The sequence below is a fragment of the Phyllostomus hastatus genome, unplaced genomic scaffold (genome assembly GCF_019186645.2).
Source record: "Phyllostomus hastatus isolate PE091 unplaced genomic scaffold, TTU_PhHast_1.1 phas_scaffold_182, whole genome shotgun sequence".
Taxonomy (NCBI): domain Eukaryota; kingdom Metazoa; phylum Chordata; class Mammalia; order Chiroptera; family Phyllostomidae; genus Phyllostomus; species Phyllostomus hastatus.
The window spans coordinates 4,999,964-5,019,896 of NW_025334013.1; the positions used below are offsets into that span (position 1 = coordinate 4,999,964).

Sequence of the window (19,933 nt, forward strand, 5' to 3'; positions counted from 1 at the left end):
AAGATAGAACAAGAAGTTGTAAACATCGTGGTTATCAATCCAAGCCTGACTGTTCTCACCTAACGTGGATTCCAGGTTCCACGTGTTGAGCTGGAGTCCTTTCTTCCTTTCAACCAGCCATGCCCCCAGCCCCTGGAGGGCTCGCTGGGATGCAGACCACTGGGTGCCCCCCACCCCCAGAGTCTCTGATGCATCGGTCGGGGTGGGGCCAGAGCAACTGCCGCTCCAGCAGGTGTTGCTGATCAGCTGGTCCCGGGGACCGCACTTTGAGAACCACTCTTGTGAACCTGACTTCAGAATGTCCCTACAGCCTCTCCCTGCTGTAGAAAGTTTATGGGATTTCTGCCCCAGCTGCTGTGGACCTAGGGGGGTATCTAATTTGGGGCTCTGAAGTTGTGTGCCCACAGGCAGCTTTGCTGGAGCTGTGGCCTCATGGGGGACTTCCTGCCTCCCCGCCCTCTTCTCCAGCAGGTGCAAGGATGCCCCTAGGTCCCTCCCCTCCCAAAATGCTCCTCCAAGATGGGGCCGGGCTCCCTGGGCCGCCCTGTGAGGCCTTAATCTGGGCCTCCCTGGGCCTCCCCTGGCTGAGCGCCTTCCTGCCCTTGGCATTCAGGATCGCATCCTCTCGGGCGTCCTCCAGGGTCAGAGGGAGGCAGGAGCGGGCAGGAGCTTCACGTAACGGGCACCTGGAGTGAGCTCACTGAGGCCGCCCAGTCCACCTGGGGGACTGAGGGTGTCTGTCCCCAGCCAGGAAGGGGCAAGGAGGGACCCTTGTCCCCGAGCCTTTCCCCTTGGGCTCCGATGGAGGTGGCCATGGCACTGCCCCCTGCCCTGTCTTCCTGCCTCCTTTCTGTGGGGTGGACCACACAGGCCCAGCGAGACAGACGCCCAACCCCAGGCTGGGTGATGTCGGGGGCCCGCAACCGAGACTCCCTTCCCCCCTGCCACTTGCAGGCGTGTCTGTCTGCCACTGCCCGGGTGGCCCCTCTGGAAGGTCTCTGTGGGTCATTGTGTGGCACTGAAGGCCTCTGAGCCCAGGGCGGCTGGTCCGGAGGAGGCACAGCCCGTGGCCGTCCCAAGCCTGGCCAGGCCGCAGCCGTGACTCTGTGCTTTAATTTTCAGTCTCTGTATGAATGTCAGGCTGGTTTCCCAGGGGCGCGGCTCAACCGATTCGAGCCCTTTCTGAAAGTGCCGTATGAGTAATCTGGGTCCTTTCGTAGGTGTTTACGGCAGGTGCGATTTTGGTCTTTTGAGGTCAGAGGCTAGAGCTCTGGACCGGCCGTGTGGGATTTTTTTCTCTCCAGAATCACTCGTCAGAACTTTCCGGAAGGGTCCGATACTTTTTTGTTGATTCTAGGGGCCGATGCTCTTGTGTCTGTGCTTGAGCAAGGACACAGCTCCGTGGACAGGTGGGCTGGGGCAGGGAGTTGTAAGGGCAGAGCACTCGCCCCGCTGTCTGTCGGTGGCACCTTCTGCGGGGCGGGGGGGGGGGCCCACGGCCCGGCTGGCACGGAACACGCCCTGAGTGCGCTCCCACACTGAAGCGTGCTGGCGAGCCACGGCTCCCAGGAGGCCGGAACCCTCACCAGCAGGCAGACCAGCGGCACCCAGGTTCTGCTCTAATCACAGATCGCCCGCCCGGGGCAGCTTCTCTTGCAAAATCCTGGGCCGCCACCACCTGTGAGGGAGGCGGGGTGGGGCGGCGGAGGGAGGGAGCACGTTTGATCTTCAGGTGAAAGGCGGCTTTATAAATAGGTCACCTTGTTCCACATCCTGAATTTCATTCTTTCCCCGTCTTGAGTCAAAACAATGGTTTTACTGTTCTGGGGTCAGTCGCCCTGAGGGGGGAACTGAGCCCAAAAGGAGGTGATTGGGTGTCTGCCTCCTCCGAGTGTCCCCCGCCCCCACCCCTACGCCATCCCTCTGCCACACGTGCCCTGGGCTGGTCCCCCAGGCTGTGTGGTCGCCAGTCCCCACGCACATTTCGTGCTGTGAACTTTCTCGCAGAACAGAAGGATCGGTTTTAGGCGGGGCGGGGCCCCGGGGCGAATCGGTCTGAGGAGGTGTTTTTTCGGAAGGCAGGCGCACTGCAGAGCTGGGGCTTCCGGCAAAGGGACGGCGTGGAGTTTTGGGCAGGTGCTGCTGAGCCTGCCGTCCTCTTGGAGCCCAGGGTGGGAATTCGTGCCCCTCCCCAGTCACTGCTCTCCCCCCGCCCCCGGGCCCCCCTCCCACTCCTGGCCCTGCAGAGGGGAGCGCAGGCCGCCGTGCAGCCCGTGCGGCTGGGTTTCGGATTCCCCAGTGTGCCCTTTTCTCGCATGGGGCTGGCAGAGACGGACAGCCTCCCCATTGCTGTTGGGCAAATGGACACTTGTCCTTTAGAAAACAGTGTCCTTGGATGTCCCGGGAGAAATCACTGCGGAAAGAATGTCCCTCTCTCGGATGGCCTCGGAGCTCCAGCTGGGAATTCCCACTTTTACGTTTAAACGCCCTCGCCGACTCTGGAGTCAGCGTGCATCCTGGTGGGTGAATGAAACCTGCGCCTGTGCTTGGCTGAAAGGCGCGGACAGCCGGGGCAGCCGATAGGAATCGCGCCAGGGACAACTGGTTTCTGTGGAGGCAGGGTGTGCAATCAGTGTTTTTCAGCCTTGCGTTCCTTTTTGGGTACTTAAAAATCATCATTACCATGCGCGTGATAGGTGCATTTTTGTCAAGTTTCTGTTCAAAAAGTATTCGAAGGGAACCGACTTTCCCCCACCCCGCCGTGCAGGATTAACCGTCGTGAGAAGTTTGGGGCTTATGCTTCCAGCCCTCAGCCTGAGCCCACGAGAAGAAAAAAAGCCCACAGAGAGAAGCTTTTTAAGCTTTTTAAGAACCCTGTTCTTACAGAAATGGGGTCATGCTCTGTGTATTGTTCTCCGAGTTGCTTTTTAACATGTAGCAGCATCACGTTACACTTTATGTTAATTCAGTACATCTGAAGGGCGGCCTCCTCTCCGAGTCTGCTGGAGTTCGTGGTTCAGTGCGTGTCTTTGTCCACATGTCCCCGGGCAGAGCCATGAGGTTCCGTAGACCCCGGAAGAGTGGGTGGCAGGTGATGCCGGCTGTTTTATACCCAGATGGCACCTGCGAGCCGAGAAGCACATCTCAGTTTGGGGATCTGTCTGTGTGTCTCAGACACTCACCCCGCATCCTCTCGTGTCCCTCGACCTTTTTTAACCCTGTGGATCCCACACGGCTCGTCCCCTCTCACCGCTAGCTCTCAGCCAGCGCCCCACTTCTCCGTGGCTTGTGCAGAAAAACAGTGGGTGCATCCAATAGGTGTCTCCGCCCCCGTGTGCCCAGGGGACATGGCTGTGGGTGTGCCCGCAGTCCCCAAGAAAGGGGTGACAGGAGCTCCCCGGGGGGGGGGCATGCAGAAGGACAGATCACATTTAAGAAGAGATGGACAGGGGAAGGCAGCTGGATGGCTTCAGGGGCCTCTCGGGCCTGCGGCCGGGTGTGGACACCAGGAAGGCAGCAAGAAGGAAGTGGTGGCTCTGACCCTGGCTTGGACACAGGGTGGGGACCGGCAGGTGACAGGCGAGTCAAGAATGGCCCTCAGGTTGCCACAGCGATTGACCACCTAGGAGGTGACTCAGATGGCAAGATGACCCAGAAGCAGCAGATCCCACGTGGCTCCTGGCTGGGCCCTGAGCTGCCCTTGTGTGGAGGCACCCGGTGATGCCGCATCTGCCCTCCCACCTCTTCCTCCCAGAGACTCCCTCCGCTCAAGGTTGTGCAGTGCAGGGGCAGGAAGGGGCCCGCCCTCCCGGATGGTTCCTGGCACGGGGGTCTGGGAGGGTAGGAGCTTACACAAGGACCGGTTCTGTGGACTTGCTTCGCAGCCGGCCTTGCAGGCGGCGGGCTCTTGTGGAGCTGACCTGGACAGACAGAGGGCCCACCCCTGTGAGCTCACGCTGTCTTTCCTCATCACTTGTTCCAAGGTCGGACTGATGTTGCTGCTTCGAGATTCCTCCTCGTAGGCGTCTTATGCTTCCTGCTGCCGCCGTTGCAGCAGAGGTCATGTGCAGGGGTGCTGGTGCGGGGGGGACACCTTCGTCTAGCTCAGGGGTTGGCCGGCACTCCGCCTGTTCTTGTAAATAAAGTTTTATTGGAACTCAGCCATGCTCATTTACTTACGCACTGCCTGTGGCTGCCTTCGTGCTACAAGGCAGAGTTGGGTGGCTGCATGGAGACTGTCCCGTCGGCACGGCCTGAGACAGTTGCTCTCTAGCGCTGCACAGACAAAGCAGATCCCTGCTGCGGCCCAAGCAGGAGTTACAGGTGGGCCCAGGCCCAGGCCTGCCAGCCTGAGAGCTCCCTCCCCCTTGCTCTCTCTCACCCTGCACCCCATCGTCTCCTCCCTCTTCCCACCTCTCGTCCTCCCCGTTATGGTCCATGTGGTGGGACGTGGGACCTCCAGGGGAGGTTGCTGCAGCCTCGGGGTCTGCCGGCTGAGCCCCCTTGCCTCCCCCGAGTTGAACTTGCTGTCCACCCCAGGGTTCCCCTCCCTGGTGAGAGCCAGAGGCTGTGGGAGGCGGCCGTGCTGCAAGAGGGAAGAGCAGGGAGCTGGCATCCCAAAGAGCTTCTGCTGCCTCCCGGGGCTTCGCCTCTTCCCGAAGCAGCAGGCACAGGAAATAGGCTCCCCATTGCTAGGACCAGGGGACATGCCCACTGCATGGGCTGACTCCCGGATCTGGGCCAACGTGGCCTTCTGCCCTGAAGAGCCACAGTTAGGTGCGTGGTGCACCCGACAGTGGGGTGCAACGCCAGCCCCCACGCCTCCCTCCCTCCCTCCCTCCCTCCATGCGGACCGCCGGGCCGGCAGCCCCTCTCCCTTAGGACGACACAGCTGCAGGGGCAGAGCAGGGCTTCCAGATGCGCCCAGGCTCCCGCCTGCCCCGTGTCCGGTGCACTGAGAGCCCAGACCGCTGGGGCGTGACAGCGCGGGCAGCCTGTTTGTATGGCCCTTGCGTTCCTCGTTAACTCCCTCGCCATGTCCCCGCGCCCCCGCTCACCCCGCCTCCTGTTTTTCTGTCCACCCACTAGGCCGTCCTGACCGCTCCGCAACGCGCAGAGGCGCCTGGCAGCCTTCGGGAGCAGAGGCCGTGCGATTGATGAGTTTGCCTCGGGCGTCGGTGACCAGGTGAAGCGGGCCAGCATGGGTCAGAAGGTCACCGGAGGGATCAAGACTGTGGACATGAGGGACCCCACGTACCGGCCCTTGAAGCAGGCTCTCCAGGGCCTGGACTACTGCAAGCCCACCCGCCTGGACCTGCTGCTGGACATGCCGCCCGTGTCCTACGAGGTCCAGCTGCTCCACTCGTGGAACAACAATGACCGCTCGCTCAACGTCTTCGTGAAGGAGGACGACAAGCTGATCTTCCACCGGCATCCGGTGGCCCAGAGCACGGACGCCATCCGGGGCAAGGTCGGGTACACGCGGGGGCTCCACGTGTGGCAGATCACGTGGGCCATGAGGCAGCGGGGCACGCACGCCGTGGTGGGGGTGGCGACGGCCGACGCCCCCCTGCACTCCGTCGGGTACACGACGCTCGTGGGCAACAACCACGAGTCCTGGGGCTGGGACTTGGGGCGCAACCGGCTCTACCACGACGGCAAGAACCAACCGAGCAAAACGTACCCGGCCTTTCTGGAGCCGGACGAGACGTTCATTGTCCCCGACTCCTTCCTCGTGGCCCTGGACATGGACGACGGGACCCTGAGCTTCATTGTGGACGGACAGTACATGGGAGTGGCTTTCCGGGGACTCAAGGGCAAAAAACTGTATCCTGTTGTGAGTGCCGTCTGGGGCCACTGCGAGATCCGCATGCGCTACTTGAACGGACTTGACCGTAAGTGTCTTCTACACTGTCCCCAGGTTGCCTATGTCCCTGGGGTCCCGGGGGGGCGGGGGGGGCCTGGCCAGGAGTTTGGGCGGTCATTGGAATTAAAATGTCTTTGGGCAAACATCCCAACTCGTTCAGATCCTCAGAGGTGGTTCTTGCCTGCCTCTGGTTAAGTGAAAAATTCGAGCTGGAGTCTGCCAGATAACCTGGCAGCACCTCATGCGGGGCTGGACAGAGAGATGGGTGGAAGGTTTGGTGGGTGGATGGGTGGTTGGATGGATGAGTAGATGGGTGAATGGGTGGGTAGATGGGTGGCGAGTGGGTAGGTAGGTAGATGGGTGGGTGCATGAATGAATGAATACACAGAAGACGGGTGGATGGATGGGTTGATGGATGAACGAATAGATAAATGAATAGATAGATGGGTAGGTGGGTAAGTGAATGGGTGGGTGTATGAATGAATGAATAAATGAAAGACAGATGGGTGGGTGGATAGGTGGACGGATGGTGAATAAAACGATAAATAAATGATGGATGGTCTTTGATAGATGTGGTTTGTTTCCACGTGACCCACTGCTTCTCGGCCTTTCGGCCAAGGTCAGGTGTTTCGGGCTGACCGGTCTTGAGGTCTACTCTGCAGCTGACCGACTCCCAGCACAGCGGCCGGGGTATCGTGGAGCGGGGTGCAGCCTGGACAGTTCTCGGTCCTCCCACGTAACTGTAGGCCAGCAGCTTCTCGTGCTCACTGGGCAGGTTTAGGGCCTTTCTCCCCCAGTAGAAGCTGGAGGCTTCTCCGTGGGCTCCCCCGGGGCACTGTTCCCTGAGATGGGCTTGTTCGGTCGTGGCATCTGGGGGCCTTTGGAGAGGAGAACGTGAGTCAGAAACGGGCCGAGTCGGCAGCGTTTCCCGCCTGTCCCTTCGGAGAAGGGAGTGGCCTTTGTTAGCCCGTGTGTGAAAACAACTCGTGTGACAGTACTGTCCTCGTGTGGGAGGTGGAGGGCTCTGGGGCCACCTGGCTGGGAGCCCATGGTGGCAGGTGGTCCTGGAACTCCGAAGCCGTCCACCACTATGCTTGACGCCCCTCACCGTGGGTCCCTCCTAGCGTCCGCAGACCTCGCCTTGCAGAGCGGGTGGGCTACAAAGCTTCGCCCCCACGTGTACTGACTGTTGTTGAGCAGCAGGTTTGGCCTGGTACCCCAAGGTCTAACCCCCGCTGCCGGACAGATGGTGGGGAGGCCCCCCCGGTGTCAGGAGCACAGACGCTTACTCTGGGCTTGCAGTCTCCAGACCTTCAGGTTTGAGGGGAGGGGGTGCGCCAGGAGGGGGCTGTCGAGCACCCCATTATGAGCTGGCCCCTGGGGGAATGCTGGGAGTGCCCGTGGCCTGGACCCACCTCCGGCTTTCGTGACCAGCGCTGAGGACTCCCCTCCCCGGCAGCAGAACCATAACGCCAGGCGTGGCTTCTCGCCTTCCCCAGTCCAGGCCCGGCCCCGCTCTGCACGGTGTTAGCTTTGGAGGATCCTGACCGGAAAACCCATGAGGTGTGGCAGCGTCCTCAGCCCACTGCATGCGTGGGGGGTAGGATGAGGGGCCGTGCGTCAGAACTGCCAGCCTCGGCCTCTTCCTGACGCCTCGGTTCTCTATTGAGAGGGCACCTTGTATCCTGGAAGGGTCAGGCTGCTGTTGGGACATGGACGTTGGGGGAAGACTGGTTGCCCAGGGAGGAGCTATGGCCACTGCCCAGGGGTGAGGTGACGGGGGCTGGTTCTCACTCGACAGGTCCAGACGGCCCTGTAAGTCTGCAGACACGGTCTGGGACGGTGTCAGCGGGGAGGCATCTATGGCCAGATGGGGTTTAGAGGTGTGACCCCCGGCTGAGATCCCCTAGGGGTGACGGAGAGGGCTCAGGCCGTGCCCTGGGGTGCGTCAGTGCTTCGAGGTCAGAAGGACGGGAAGGAGGGGAGGCGGAGTAGCCGTGGGGCTGGAGGCAAGGTGGGTGCCCTGGACACCAAGTAGAGAAGGACTTCAGGAAGGACAAGGCGACGCCAGGTGGGGTGTGTTGGTGGCTGAGAACTGTCCATGAACTCGGGGACGAGGAGGTCCCTGGAAACCTCCACGAGAGGCGCGTGGGCGGGGGTGGGGTGGGGGGGGAGGGGTGCAACACCCGGCCGAGCGGCGGTTTAGAGAGGAGCGGGAAGGGTGGAGTGCTCGTGTCGGGGGGCTGTGGGAATGAAAGGCCACCCGCCGGGGGGCTGGGAACGGCAGCAGTGCCTTCTCTCACCGACCCGGAGGCCAGGAGTCTGAGGTCAGGGTGTTGGCAGGGTCGGCTCCTTCTGGGGGCTCCCGGGAGACTCCCCTTCATGCCTCCTCCCCCAGCCGCTGCCGGCTGCCCGCAGTCCTTGGCCTGCAGGCGCATCGCTCACCTCCGCCTCCTCAGTCACGTGGCCGTCCCCTCTGCGCCTCCTCCCGCCCCAGCCTCTTCTAAGGGCACCGCCCACTGGCTTCAGTGCCACCCTACTCCAGTGTCACCTCCTCCTACCCACTGACACCTGCCAAGAACCTATTTCTAATGGGGTCACTTTCGGAGGTTCCAGGTGGTCCTGAATTTGGGTGAGGGGCGGGCAGTAGTCCACCCTCTACAGTCGGGCAGACAGCAGATAGAGCCCATTCCCACGAGACCTGCCCCTCCCCATGCCACTGCCCTGGGGGGAGACGAGACAGCCCAGCACTAGGATGGCGGGGTCCGGTCAGGTGAGGTCAGAGGGTGCCTAAGTCCTCTGCCCGGAAGGGTGTGCTTTACCTTCCAAGGCAGGTGAGGAGGGAGGAACGTCACAGCTAGACTGGGTCTGGGGTCCACCCAGGGAGCAGGGCACGACAGGTGGGAGCTCTGGCCAGGTGTTCCTGGAGTCAGGCCTGGGGTGGGCTTTGCTCTCAAAGCCTTGGAGGTAGGTAGTTCTGATCCGTTACTGCGCCCTGGGACACCCAGGAACTCATCTGCACCCTCCTCCCCCACTCCACCCCACCGCACCCAACCCCGGCCACCTGGGACCTGGGTCCTCACCTCAGCCGGGAGCAGCTGTCTGTGGAGCAGGCCAGCTACAGTCACCCCCGGGTGCACCCTGCCTGGGACTGCAGTGAGCGCATGGTTCCCCCAGCCCACCTCCCGCTGCACGCCGGGCAGACGCTCCCGACAGAGTCGCTGCCCCGTGCCGGGGACCCTCCCCCACCCCCCAGGCAGCTCTGACCACAGGCCGCTTGTTCTGACTCCTCCTCCGGGGCTTGAGACCTCTGGGGCTCAGACCGCCACCAGACAGCTTGCGATGTCATTTCCCGGGGAGAAGGGCAGGGGGTGTCCCTGGGGTGGGGAGACAGAGCCCAGCTGGAGCCCCAGGACCGCCTGCCCCCCTCCCTGGAGATGCAGCAGGAAAAGGCCTGTTTGCAAGCAGCAGACCACCGTCACCCAAGGGAGAGTCCCTGACCCGCGAGTCCCCCTGCCCGCCCCCACGGGGAGCAGGCGTCCTCACCACGGGAGCGGTTTCGCTGAGTTAGACATTCTCAAGTTCTCCCTTTCAGGCGCCCGGGTAAGTCTGGTGCGGTCTGTCGTGACCTCGGGCTCGGTCAAGGCTCAGCTCGTTTCCTCAGGAGTCTTTTGACTTGGTGGCCTCCTCCTGGTGTCCTCCCGGGGCGCCTCACTCCATGCCGGCCCCTCCCTGCTGCACCCCCAGTCCAGCCGGGTCTAGCGGGGGATCCTGTCTGGGGAGACTGACCACCCCACCCTGCAGGGGCTTCTTTCTGGGGGGAAAGGCCATGTGGGGGGACGGGGTTGTTCTAGACCCTATGCCCCCCAAAAGGCTGGTCATACAGGGACGGTGGGCTCTCAGAGTTGGAGGCCAGAGAACAAGGGCGCCCACATTACCCGGCTGGGTGTCAGGCATTCTCCCCTAGTTGGCAAACGCAAGGGTTAGTGTTTTGTTTCACTGCTTTTTTGTAAGAGCTGCTAAATGGAAAGGGAAATGCCCACATATCCCGGGATGGCTGCCCCGTAGGAACTTTCTAGAATCCGTCTCCGGGAGCATTTTCACTGCTGCTGCTTGCAGGAATAAGCACAACGCCAGTGACTGGAGTGGAGAAGGTGAGGGCGGGGACATCATTGAATTTGGGGCACTTCCTGACGTGAGACGTTGGTCTTTGACCCCACCTGCCCACCCAAAGCCCATTCATTTAGCCAAGAACTAGGCCAGGGTCGGGCTCTGGAGCTCAGGCTGTGCTGTGGTCTCAGGGGACTTCGAGAGCCACAGGCTGCGGCACTGGGGCCACCAAGTAACCGTGTCTGCTAGACACGAGGAAGTCGGCACATGGACTGGCCAGTTCCTCAACCCTCCGCTCCCAGGAGTAGCTCCCTGACTTACTTCCTGGTGTCTGCACTGGGCGCCGCCCCCCCCGCAGTGACTCACTTGAACTATGTAAATGAGTCAGCCCCCCCCCCCCCCCCCCCGCCACAGGCTTCGGGAGATGGCAGAGCGGCCAGGAGTCATCAGGTCAGCTCTGCCCTGTGTTTGGAAACCCTCGGGGGAATCTCAGTGGGCCCCCAGCCTCGAGGAGGGGGCTGGATACAGAGGCCGCAGCCCCCCCAGGCAGAAGGATTGAGGGGAGAGGGGGCACTTCTTGGGTCCTGTTAGCGACCCACCAAATCCCACGGGACAGACATGGTCCGCGGCACGGTGCCCACGTCTGCTTCTGCGGCCAGAGTGTGCTCGGCCTGCCCGGCCTTTGAGAAGTAATCGGACCGTGGCCCGTGCGTCACCATTTGGCTCCTACAAGGTCGGCCGGGGCTGGGGGGGGTGACCTCTTTGTCCTTGAGGTCCCTGAGCATAGACCCACCCTGGGGATGTGTGGGTGATGGGTCATATTTTCAGCTCGTAACATCAGTGTGGCTGTCAGCTGCCACCCCCGTAGCCCATCTTGGAAGACCTGGCATGGAAGGACACGCCCCTTCCAGTTGCACAGACCTCCCCTCTCCTGAACTGGCTGTTCAGGGTGGCACCAAGTTGGTCAGCCTGTGGAAGCCCCCCTTCCACCGCTGCTTTCAGAGGGGCAGCAGAGGGGGCGGTAGGTCTGCGCCCCTTTGGGTGAACGGCGGAGAGCTGCCGGGAGCTCCCTCTTCGTGTTGGCATGGAAATAGCCGCGCTTGAGAATTTCGGGGACTGGTGCCCCGCTTCTAGCCCTTGGCTCTCAGACCTTGGACCCTGACTCCCCCATCCCCGCGCCTGTTTCCCCCTCTGCAGGTCGGGGACCGCAGTCCCCGGCAGGCACACAGTAGGTGCTCCACAAGCCACAGCTGTCCCTGGTGCTGTGACGCAAACCAGCTGAGGGAGGGGGTGGGACGCCGGCCGGGGCGGTCTCTGCTGTTTGGAGGTGTCTCTCCGTAAGGCTGTGCGCGAGTTGACCAGCAACCCCTCAAGCCGAGAGGTTGTGATGGGAACTACCCCTCAGCCCTCACTCCACAGCCTGGCAGGTTCTCGGGCACGGTCAATGGCTCTTGACGCTTTCTCAAGTACCTTAGGCCACCAGGGAAAGCCCCTGTGTCTCCCCATGGGGGCCGAGCTGCATCCTTGGGGAGGGCGGGGCTGGGGGAAGAGGGAAGCGAGCCCCTGGGGGGGGGAGGGGCGGGGAGAGGATGCGCCTCCAAATTCCCCCGCGTGGTCTAGTGGGGGCGCTGCTCCTCAGCAGCAGGTCCAGTAGGTCCAGCAGCCAAGGGCTGCTGTTTCCCCGCCTCCAGGATCTCAGCTGGATGGGACTTTGGAGACCAACTACACACCTTCACAGAGGGGGAAGCTGAGACAGAGGGGGAGGAGTCATCCTCTGTGTAGAGCCAAAGCGAGGAGCCAGACCTGGGGTCACCCAGGAAAGGATGCTCTGTGATGAGGGAGGCCCACGGCTCTGCAAGCAGGCAGGGGGAGAACCCCGGCTCTGCTCATCACGAGTCTGTGGGACCCTGGCCTCGAAGGATGCAGGGTCATTTCGTTCATCCTCCTGCCTCCAGCCGCGGCCCCAGTTCAAAGCTCTCCGTGAAAACCATTCACTCCTTCAATGCCTTCCCGCGAGGGCCCACGAGAGATGAAAAACGGTGGTCTTCTTTTAAAGCCTAGAATTCAGCAAATAGGCGATCAATTCTAAGATTTTTTTTTTAAATATCTCAAGCTAGTGCATTTTAAATGACATCTCGAGATTGGTTGAGATGTAATTGGCTTGAGATGTAATTGGCGCACCGCACACTCGCCCGCGTAACATGCCTGGCTCGGCGGCCCCCAGCACGTTCACGGTTGTGCAGCCGTCGCTACAGTCAACTCTAGAACACGCTCATCGCCCTGGAGAAACCCAGACGCATTCACAGCCACTCCCCCTTTCCTCGCCACCCCGGGCCGCAGGATTCGGTCTTCGATAATTTGGTCTTTAACAATGTTAAATGTTACTTTTAATACTCTGAGACACGGTGTGGATATTAAAGAGCTTCAATCCACTTTTTGTTGGTGGAATGGACTCTCTAGGGAAATGCTGGGGTTTTTCTTGTTGTTTTTTATTTTGTGTGTGTGGTGCGGGGGGTTGGTCTCATCTCTGTAGGTTCACAAAGGAGACTGAGGGTCCAGGGAGACTGTGGGTGGAGACACAGGTCCGTTCCTGGCGACTCTCTGTCCTGGGCACCGTGGGGTGGCCCCGGGCAGCTCCGGCCACGCTCACCTGCTCCAGGTTTCAGAGAAGAGGTCAGGGAAGAGTCAGCGGTGGGAGGAAGGGCGAGCAGAGCCCCGGGCCTCGCAGGGAACGCCTCCCACATTCTTCCTGAGGCGGAGAGCTAACCTGAGACCGGGCCACACAGAGCCCCAGGGACACAGGACGCCGGTGCCCTCGCAGGCTGCAGGTAGAAGCTTCTTTCAAATCCAGGCACCTGGCGTGCCGGGGCCGCTTTGTGCGTGAGTGCCCTCCGCTGTAAAATGAAGATGAGAGCAGTGCCCGCCAGCGGCTGGGCTGACACAAGAGGAGTCCCCACCCGAGAGCTGGCGTGGGGTCTGGAGGTGTGGGGTTCTGGGCGTCCTGAGCGGAAAAGCAGGGGCGGCCTGGGGTGGGTCCTGGCTTTGTCGTCTCCTCCTCCTCGCAATGCGACCCCGGGCCTTCTGCCCCTCTGTTCCCCCCTCTGCTGCATTCTGCAGCCATTGTAAACCACTGTGAGGACTAAATGAGTTACATTAGTGCTTGCTGGGAGCTGACCGAGGTGCCTGGCCCAGAGCGGGTTCTGTGTTGGCTGTTAATAGTTCATTCACAATGAAAAGTATCGAGTGACCAGCTGTGCCTTGAAGCCGCCATCGGTGGCGCTGCCCTGTTGTGAGTGTTGCTCGCAGACCCGTGCACAGCCGCGCTAACCGCCACCTCTCTCTCTCCTCCCCTCCGCAGCCGAGCCCGTGCCGCTCATGGATCTCTGCCGCCGCGCCGTGCGCCTGGCCCTGGGGAAGGAGCGGCTGGGGGACATCCCCGCGCTGCCGCTGCCCGCCTCCCTCAAGGCCTACCTCCTCTACCAGTGACCCTCCGCCCAGGATCGCACGCCGCACGACAGCCACCTGGGGTGGACTCACTGAGCTGCCGCCGCCGCCGCCGCTGCACCTTGGACGGGCGTCCGTCTGCTGCTGCCGTGTGAGGAAGGCCCCGCTCCTCCTCTTCGTCATCCTTCGGGACACAAACACGGACAGCTCTGGACACAGGCCCCCCCGCCCGCCCCCCCGCCCTACCTTGGCGGGAGGTCCCTGCGTGCCGCGCCACCGCCCCTCCTTGGGGAAAGACACAGTGGACTCCGAGGAAGCCCGGCGCTGAGTGCCCATCTGCTCCCGGGGGACGCACGGGCATTCTCCACCTGCCGGGTCCCAGGGCGGGCCGGCGAGAGGGGCCCGGCACCGTGCGCAGACCCCAGGGGTGCTAAGAGGTGCTTCGACGAGGAGTCATGTCCCAGCAGCCAAGCTCAGGACGTCAGAAAGGACAGAGCAACAGGCGCAACCCGAAGTGGACCTTCCGTGGGCTGTGCTCTCGGTGCCAGCCCCGCCGCCGCCGGCGCCCCCAGACCCCGTATTTATTCTTTTAACAATAAGAAAAGCCATTTATTTATTCCATTTAGAAAGGGGCCTCGTCGTGGTCACCTCTCCGGAGTGTTCTCTTGCTTTTCTTCCACCTGCTGCCCCCGCACCTCCCCCCCACCCCGCATGTGTGTGCCTGCCCTGTCCTCCTCACCGGGCTGTGTGTCTATGGCGTGTCCCCACGTGGGCGTGGGTGTCTCTGTTTGGGTCCCTTGACCTACAGTTTCCATGGGGCTCTGCTCCGAGTCCCTGAGTGGGCCCCTCGGGGAGCGTTAGCCTCACGTGCAGTAGGAGCGCCTCCGGGGTCGGCTCCACAGCGGGCGCGGCTTCTGTGTCTCTGCTGGTTACTTACACTTCGGCTCGTCCACCTTTGCACGCGGTTTTATTTCCGTGGTCTTGCGTGGCTTTAAGGGCAGGGGGGAGGTCTTGCTTCCCTGCTGAGATTTCCCCCTTGCACCCCATAGAAGCACCGAACCAAGGAGGGAAGTGGGGGTGTCTGTCTTCTGAGCAGCCAGGAGCAGGGCGAGGGGGGGAGACCCTGGGGGAGGTGCACTTGCGCTCATGGGAGCCCACGCAGTCTCTGCTAAGCGCCCCTGACATCACACGCCGGAAAGGTGGACTAGGGACAGGAGGTCAGCTGGAGAGGGAGGCCCCCTCCCGGCCGCAGCCCCCCCACCCCCCATGTAGCAGACCCCAAGCCCCGGCCACCGCATTTCTGTATCTCGAGGTCAACTCTGTCTGAGAGTCTGGCTTCAGCTCATTTCTGTACAGGTACAATAGATAACTTTATTTGTTTAAAGTGTTTAATATATATGCATATATATTTGTCCGTAAGAATTATGTTTTAAACAGCTGCTGTAGGGTACCTTTAAAAAAAAAAGTCTTCCAGTGGAATATATTTTTTAAAGCACAAAATTGGTGCCAAGACTGGGTGAGGAATGTAAATTACCCCCTTATTATTGTGAGGGTTTTGGCTTTTTTTTTTTTTTTTTATTTCCAGGCACGGGGACCTTACCTGTAAGACTCGTAAAGGTTTTCCTCGCTCCCGTGCCAGGGCGGGTCCTGTTCTGATGAATGTTGCACACGGGAGAGGCTCACTTCGCAGATCCAGCCTGGTGGCCCTGACCCAGCACCTCCCGCAGCCACCGGCCGCGTCACAGGGCGCTCGGTCGTCTCTCGGCACTCCCGCCGCCCCGGCACCTCCCCCCCCACCCCAAGCCCACCCTTCTCCCCTCTCAGCCCAGAGCCCTGGGGCCTGTACAGTTTGGAAACTCCCATTCTATTTTATGATGGTTGATAATAGTCAGTAACCTAATAAAGGAAAGTTTGTTAAAATACAAAGCCACATTTGAGTTCTCCTTTGTGCCTTGCGGGAAGGGAAGGAGGCATAGCTGAGCCCGCCTGGGTCCAGCCAGCTCCGCTGCCCACAGTTTTCGACAGATAACGAGGTGATCACCTGCCCCCTGCCCCGCCCCTTGGCAGGAGGAGGGATGCCAGCCAGAGTCACCCAGAGGACCAGGAAGATCCTGGAGAGGTGGATCCCAGAATGTCCCATCCCTTATCAGAAGTCTGTGAGCTGGCCCCCCAGACCAGGGGACTCGTGACCTCACAGAAAGGAGGCCCCGTGTCCACAGGGGCCTCAGGCTTGTCCAGGTGTTAGAAACCTGGGTGGGCGTGTAGGAGCCGGCACGGGGGCCCGTGGGGGAGCCCAGGCTGCGTGCGGGCAGTGGGCGGGAGGAGACGGTCACACACCTTTGCGTCTGTCCCCGAGCACAGCGACGCTGAGGAGGTGCAGGGTCCCCACACGCACCCCTCAGCAGAGAAAGCAGGGAAGTCTGGCTTATTTAGAGGATTGGTAAGTGATAAAGAGAACGGTCCAGAAATGCGCTGGATAGGATCACATGCCATGACTCGTTTCCAAAGAATTAAGAGTGCATCCAGCTCCCCGTGGGCATTTTTAATTCTAAAGGCATGTCAGGGTCTGCTGGTGCCGGGGGGAGTGTCCTGGTTCCAGAGGCCAAGACCCCTGGGACCAAAGTCCTGTGTCCCTCTCTCTGAGGGCCGCCCGGCCAGCCTTCCCCAGGCCACCTGCACCGGCGCCACCTGGGAGGCGTCTGCTGAAACGCATGTTTCCAGGCCCTGCCTCAGACAGACGCATCGATGTTCCTGGGGCCGGCCCAGGAATGTGCTGTTTTCTCAAACTCTCCGAGCGGCCTTGCCGAAGGCGGTCTGGAGACCCCTGGGACCGCGTCAGCTCTTTCTCCCGAAAAGTTGCTGGGTAAAGGGAAATTCCTTCAGCGTGGCGGTGGGTTGGCCCGGCGACAAGCACACGGCCTCCTGAGTCAGACCTGGGTCCGGACGCTGGCTCCGGCCCTCGCGAGCTGTTTGATCTCGGACGAGCCTCCCCGGACGGCTGTCAGAACGGGCCGGTCTCCCGGGCGGGTGGCAAGGGTGAGATGAGGTTTCAGAACCGGCCAGGCGTGCTAGCGAGTGTGCAAGCAAACACCTGCTTTCAAGGCTCCTGCACTGCTTTCTGTTCTGGAAAAATGGCAGTGCCTAGGCTGGCACTGGTCTGTGAGAACGGACCAAACAACCCTAAACCCACTTTCGGATGCACGTTCTTCCGTCCTGGGTACCGTCTCCGAAGACCAAGGTGGGCATTGGGAGACGGACCCCCAGATGCCTCCCCTAGACATGTTTGGAGGACAAGGGTGGTCTGAAATTATTTTTAGATTGGAGTTCATGTCTGGGTTGTAGTTGGAACTCCGACTTGCTTTGAAGGGGGCCGCCGGGGCGGGGGGGCAGCGGGAGCGGGGGTCAGGCGGTGGGGGGAGGGAGGGAGGGTGTAGGAAGCACATGGAAAATAAGGGCCTTTGTGCAGCCTGGAGACTTTCTGGGGGAGCGGGGTTTTGTGTTGGAGGGAGCGGTCTTCATAAAACCGTCTTGCATCCTGGCCCATGTGGATGCAATTAATGCTCTGCCTTCGAGCAGGTAGCAGCCTCTCGGGCTTGGCCATCGATGGGAAGAGCCCCCCGCACCCCACCGCCCAGGTCCTGCACATGGCGGCCCTCCCACCCTTCCTCCTGCCGCCCCCCCGCTCGGTGAGATGAGCAGTGTGGACTTTACTGAACCATAAAGTATGCCGGGGGAGCCAGGGAGAGGGCCGAAGACAGAGCAATTAGTTCATGCTCCAGTCCAGACACCCAGGCATGGTTGGAGTCCAGCTGCAAGGAATATTTGAAATAAATGAGCTGCCCGGGGCCAGGCGTTTGCTGTGTTTTCTGTACGGGGCCATGGCAACCGGAGAGGAAATCATGAGCTAGGGACTGGGCTCTAGAATCAACAAATGATGTCCTGGCCCGACGAGCCCAGAGGAAGCCACTCACGGCCCTCCCGGGGCTTCTCGGGGCCCAGCTGCTGGCGGGGCGGGCGCTGGCCGGGCTGTTCTCCCGCCCTCCCGTCCTCCCGGGGTCCTAGTGAAATCCTGTTCCAGCGTCGACCTCCCGTGTCCTCCTGCTCAGCAGGGCTCTGACTTTTACTTTTCTTTTCTTTTCTTTTTCTTTCTTTCTTGTTTTTTTGTTGTTGTTGTTGTTGTTGTTGTTGTTTTAAGAGAGCTAACACTTCTCTGAACCTTTCTTCCCGGGCTGGAGAAGCAGCTGCTGCCGCTGCCAGCCCGTCTGATAATGATTCTCCTGGGCAGAGGGTGTTCCCAGTGGAAAAGCCCAGACTGAGGGCAGCTGGCTGAATGGAAGGCGGCACTGACCTTGCCCCGGGTCTGTCTGTCCCCCGGGCCCGGCTGCACCCTCTCCCTGGTCTGCTTTACAGGCAGGAAAAGCAGAGAGGCCTCGTGTGTCCCTTCCCTGACTCTCCTGAGGGTGGACCTTACAGCCGTCCCTAGGGAGGCGTCTTAGAGAAGCACGTCAGAGGGACAGGACCTGCGTTGGGGCCTTAACTTGAACTTCACGAGTACCTCCTGCACCTGAATCACCGGGAGACCTTGGCGGGGGGGAAGCCAAACCCCAGAAACTTTGATGCAGTGGTGGGGCCCAGGCCTCTGCACGGTGAAACACCCGGAACGGATTCTGACGCTTTGCCCCGGGGGTCCCTGGGGCCCCGGAATTATATGCAGAGTTGTGCCCACACAGACCCCCTGCAGGTCCCCACTTCCTTCAGAGGCCCTCAGGGGGACTGTGGCCCCGAGGAGCCTGGAGCCCCCCCCCCACCACCGGGGTGGCAGTCGGCTCTGTCTGCACCGGGTCTCAGAGCACAGGTGACGGCCCGGAGAGCTGGGGCTGCGCCACCAGCATCTCCCCAGGCACGGAAGGGCTTGTCGGAGGGATGAGCAAGGTGAATTTAAGGGGGGCTCCTGGAGGGGGAGTAGGGAACCTCCGCTGTGGGCTCTCCCCCAGACCCTCGGTTTCCCCGAGGAAGTGAGTCCTGGAAGGTGAACCCCGGAGCTCGGAGACGCCATGCAGGACCACTTAGAACCGCTGCCCAGGGGCTGTCCGGCGGGGCCGTCCACACAGAAGCCGCTCAGCACCCACCCAGGACCGTGGCTCCCTGCAACCGTCTCCTCGCAGACGTTCCATCCTCCCTCCCACCTGCACCCCGGGCCCCACCTTCTGAGAGATTTCTCAACCAAAGCACGTTCGTGAAGGTCCTTCCCGATGGCTGGTTAAGCAAAGCGGCCATCCCGGTTGCCAATGACCACAGGTGGGATGAATTTCGGCCAAAAAGCAAAGAACTTCTCCTTCTAGCGGGTCCGTGCGTGGGGGCCGCGTGGGGGCTGCGTGGTGGGGGAGGGGGCCCGGGCTTCACGCGCAGCCCGTCCTCACTGCCCTGTGCCTGGAGGCTGGGGGGCTGTGCGGCCTCTCCTGGGCCAGGCTCTCTGACTCCCGCTTTCCCCCGGCGTTAGTTTCCGGTGGCGACCAGTTGCCAACACGGGGTGGCTGCGTCAGACATGCGTGTCCAGTCCCACAGTTCTGGGGGCCAGAGGTCCAAACTCAAGGTGTGGGCAGAGCCATGCCCCCTGGGGAGGCTCCGGGGAAAACCCTTCCCACCCCTTCCAGCTGCTGGTGGCTCCCCCTTGGCTTGCAGCCGCGTCACTCCAACCTTGGCCGCGTGGCCTTCTCCCCTCTGGGTCTCCCTGTCTGTCGTAGAAGGACTGTTGTCCCTGCATGAGGGTCCCCCACCGTGGATCAACCAGGATGAAGTCATCGCGAGACCCCTAACTCAGTGTCATCGGCTAGCACCCTCTTCCAAAGAGGTCACGGTCACGGATACTGGGGTGAGCACCCGGAGGTGCCCCTGCACACCTTTAGAGCCAAGATCCAAACAGTCCCCACCGCGGGGTGACCGCGAGGATGTGTGAAACGACGAGGGTGGGAAGCAGCCGGCTGCCAGGCCTCCCCGTCGGCATCACCTTCCTCCTGCCCCCCCGCCCCCGCGGTCGGCCGTGCCCACGGGAGCCGATCCACTGTGGAAGCGACGGACGTTCCTCTCCGGGGCGGGCACCCGGGCTGTGCGCAGGACCCACAGGGTCAGTGTCTGGCCAGGGCGTGCGGTGAACGTGACACTCGTGAGCGGACAGAGGGTGTGGCAGCCCTCTCTCTGGGTGTCCCTCTGAGCAGCTCCAGGGACTGGGAAGGCGCCGGCATGGCTCAGGAGTCGTCAGAAAGGGGCTGAGCCGGGGACGTGATGTCCCACACGCCAAGGTCCCCGTGGAGGCTCAGTGCCCGTCTCCCCCCGCCCCCATCTTTCTCTGGGACGGAGGGTGGCAGCCGCACCCCTGCAGCTGCCCCAGGCGGGCCCGCTCGGAACTGAGCGTACAAGGAAATGGAATGCGGACCCCGGGCTATTTAAAGAGCCGGGGAGACTGGAGGCAGGGCTGGGCCCCGGCAGAGCGGGGTGCCTCGGGTCGGCCCGGGG

General features: G+C 61.7%; 1 protein-coding gene across 3 annotated transcripts in view; it reads left to right on the forward strand.

Moving 5' to 3' along the window:
- The window catches only part of SPSB1 (splA/ryanodine receptor domain and SOCS box containing 1), a 57,635-nt gene extending 42,289 nt beyond the window's left edge, over positions 1 to 15,346 (forward strand). For all 3 annotated transcript variants that reach the window (XM_045859004.1, XM_045859005.1, XM_045859007.1), the window contains exons 2-3: positions 5,089 to 5,894; positions 13,335 to 15,346. In XM_045859004.1, coding sequence (XP_045714960.1) covers positions 5,201 to 5,894; positions 13,335 to 13,462 — 822 coding nt within the window. In that variant the 5' untranslated portion in view covers positions 5,089 to 5,200 and the 3' untranslated portion in view covers positions 13,463 to 15,346. The remainder of the gene's footprint in view (positions 1 to 5,088; positions 5,895 to 13,334) is intronic.
- The last annotated feature ends 4,587 nt before the right edge of the window (positions 15,347 to 19,933 follow it).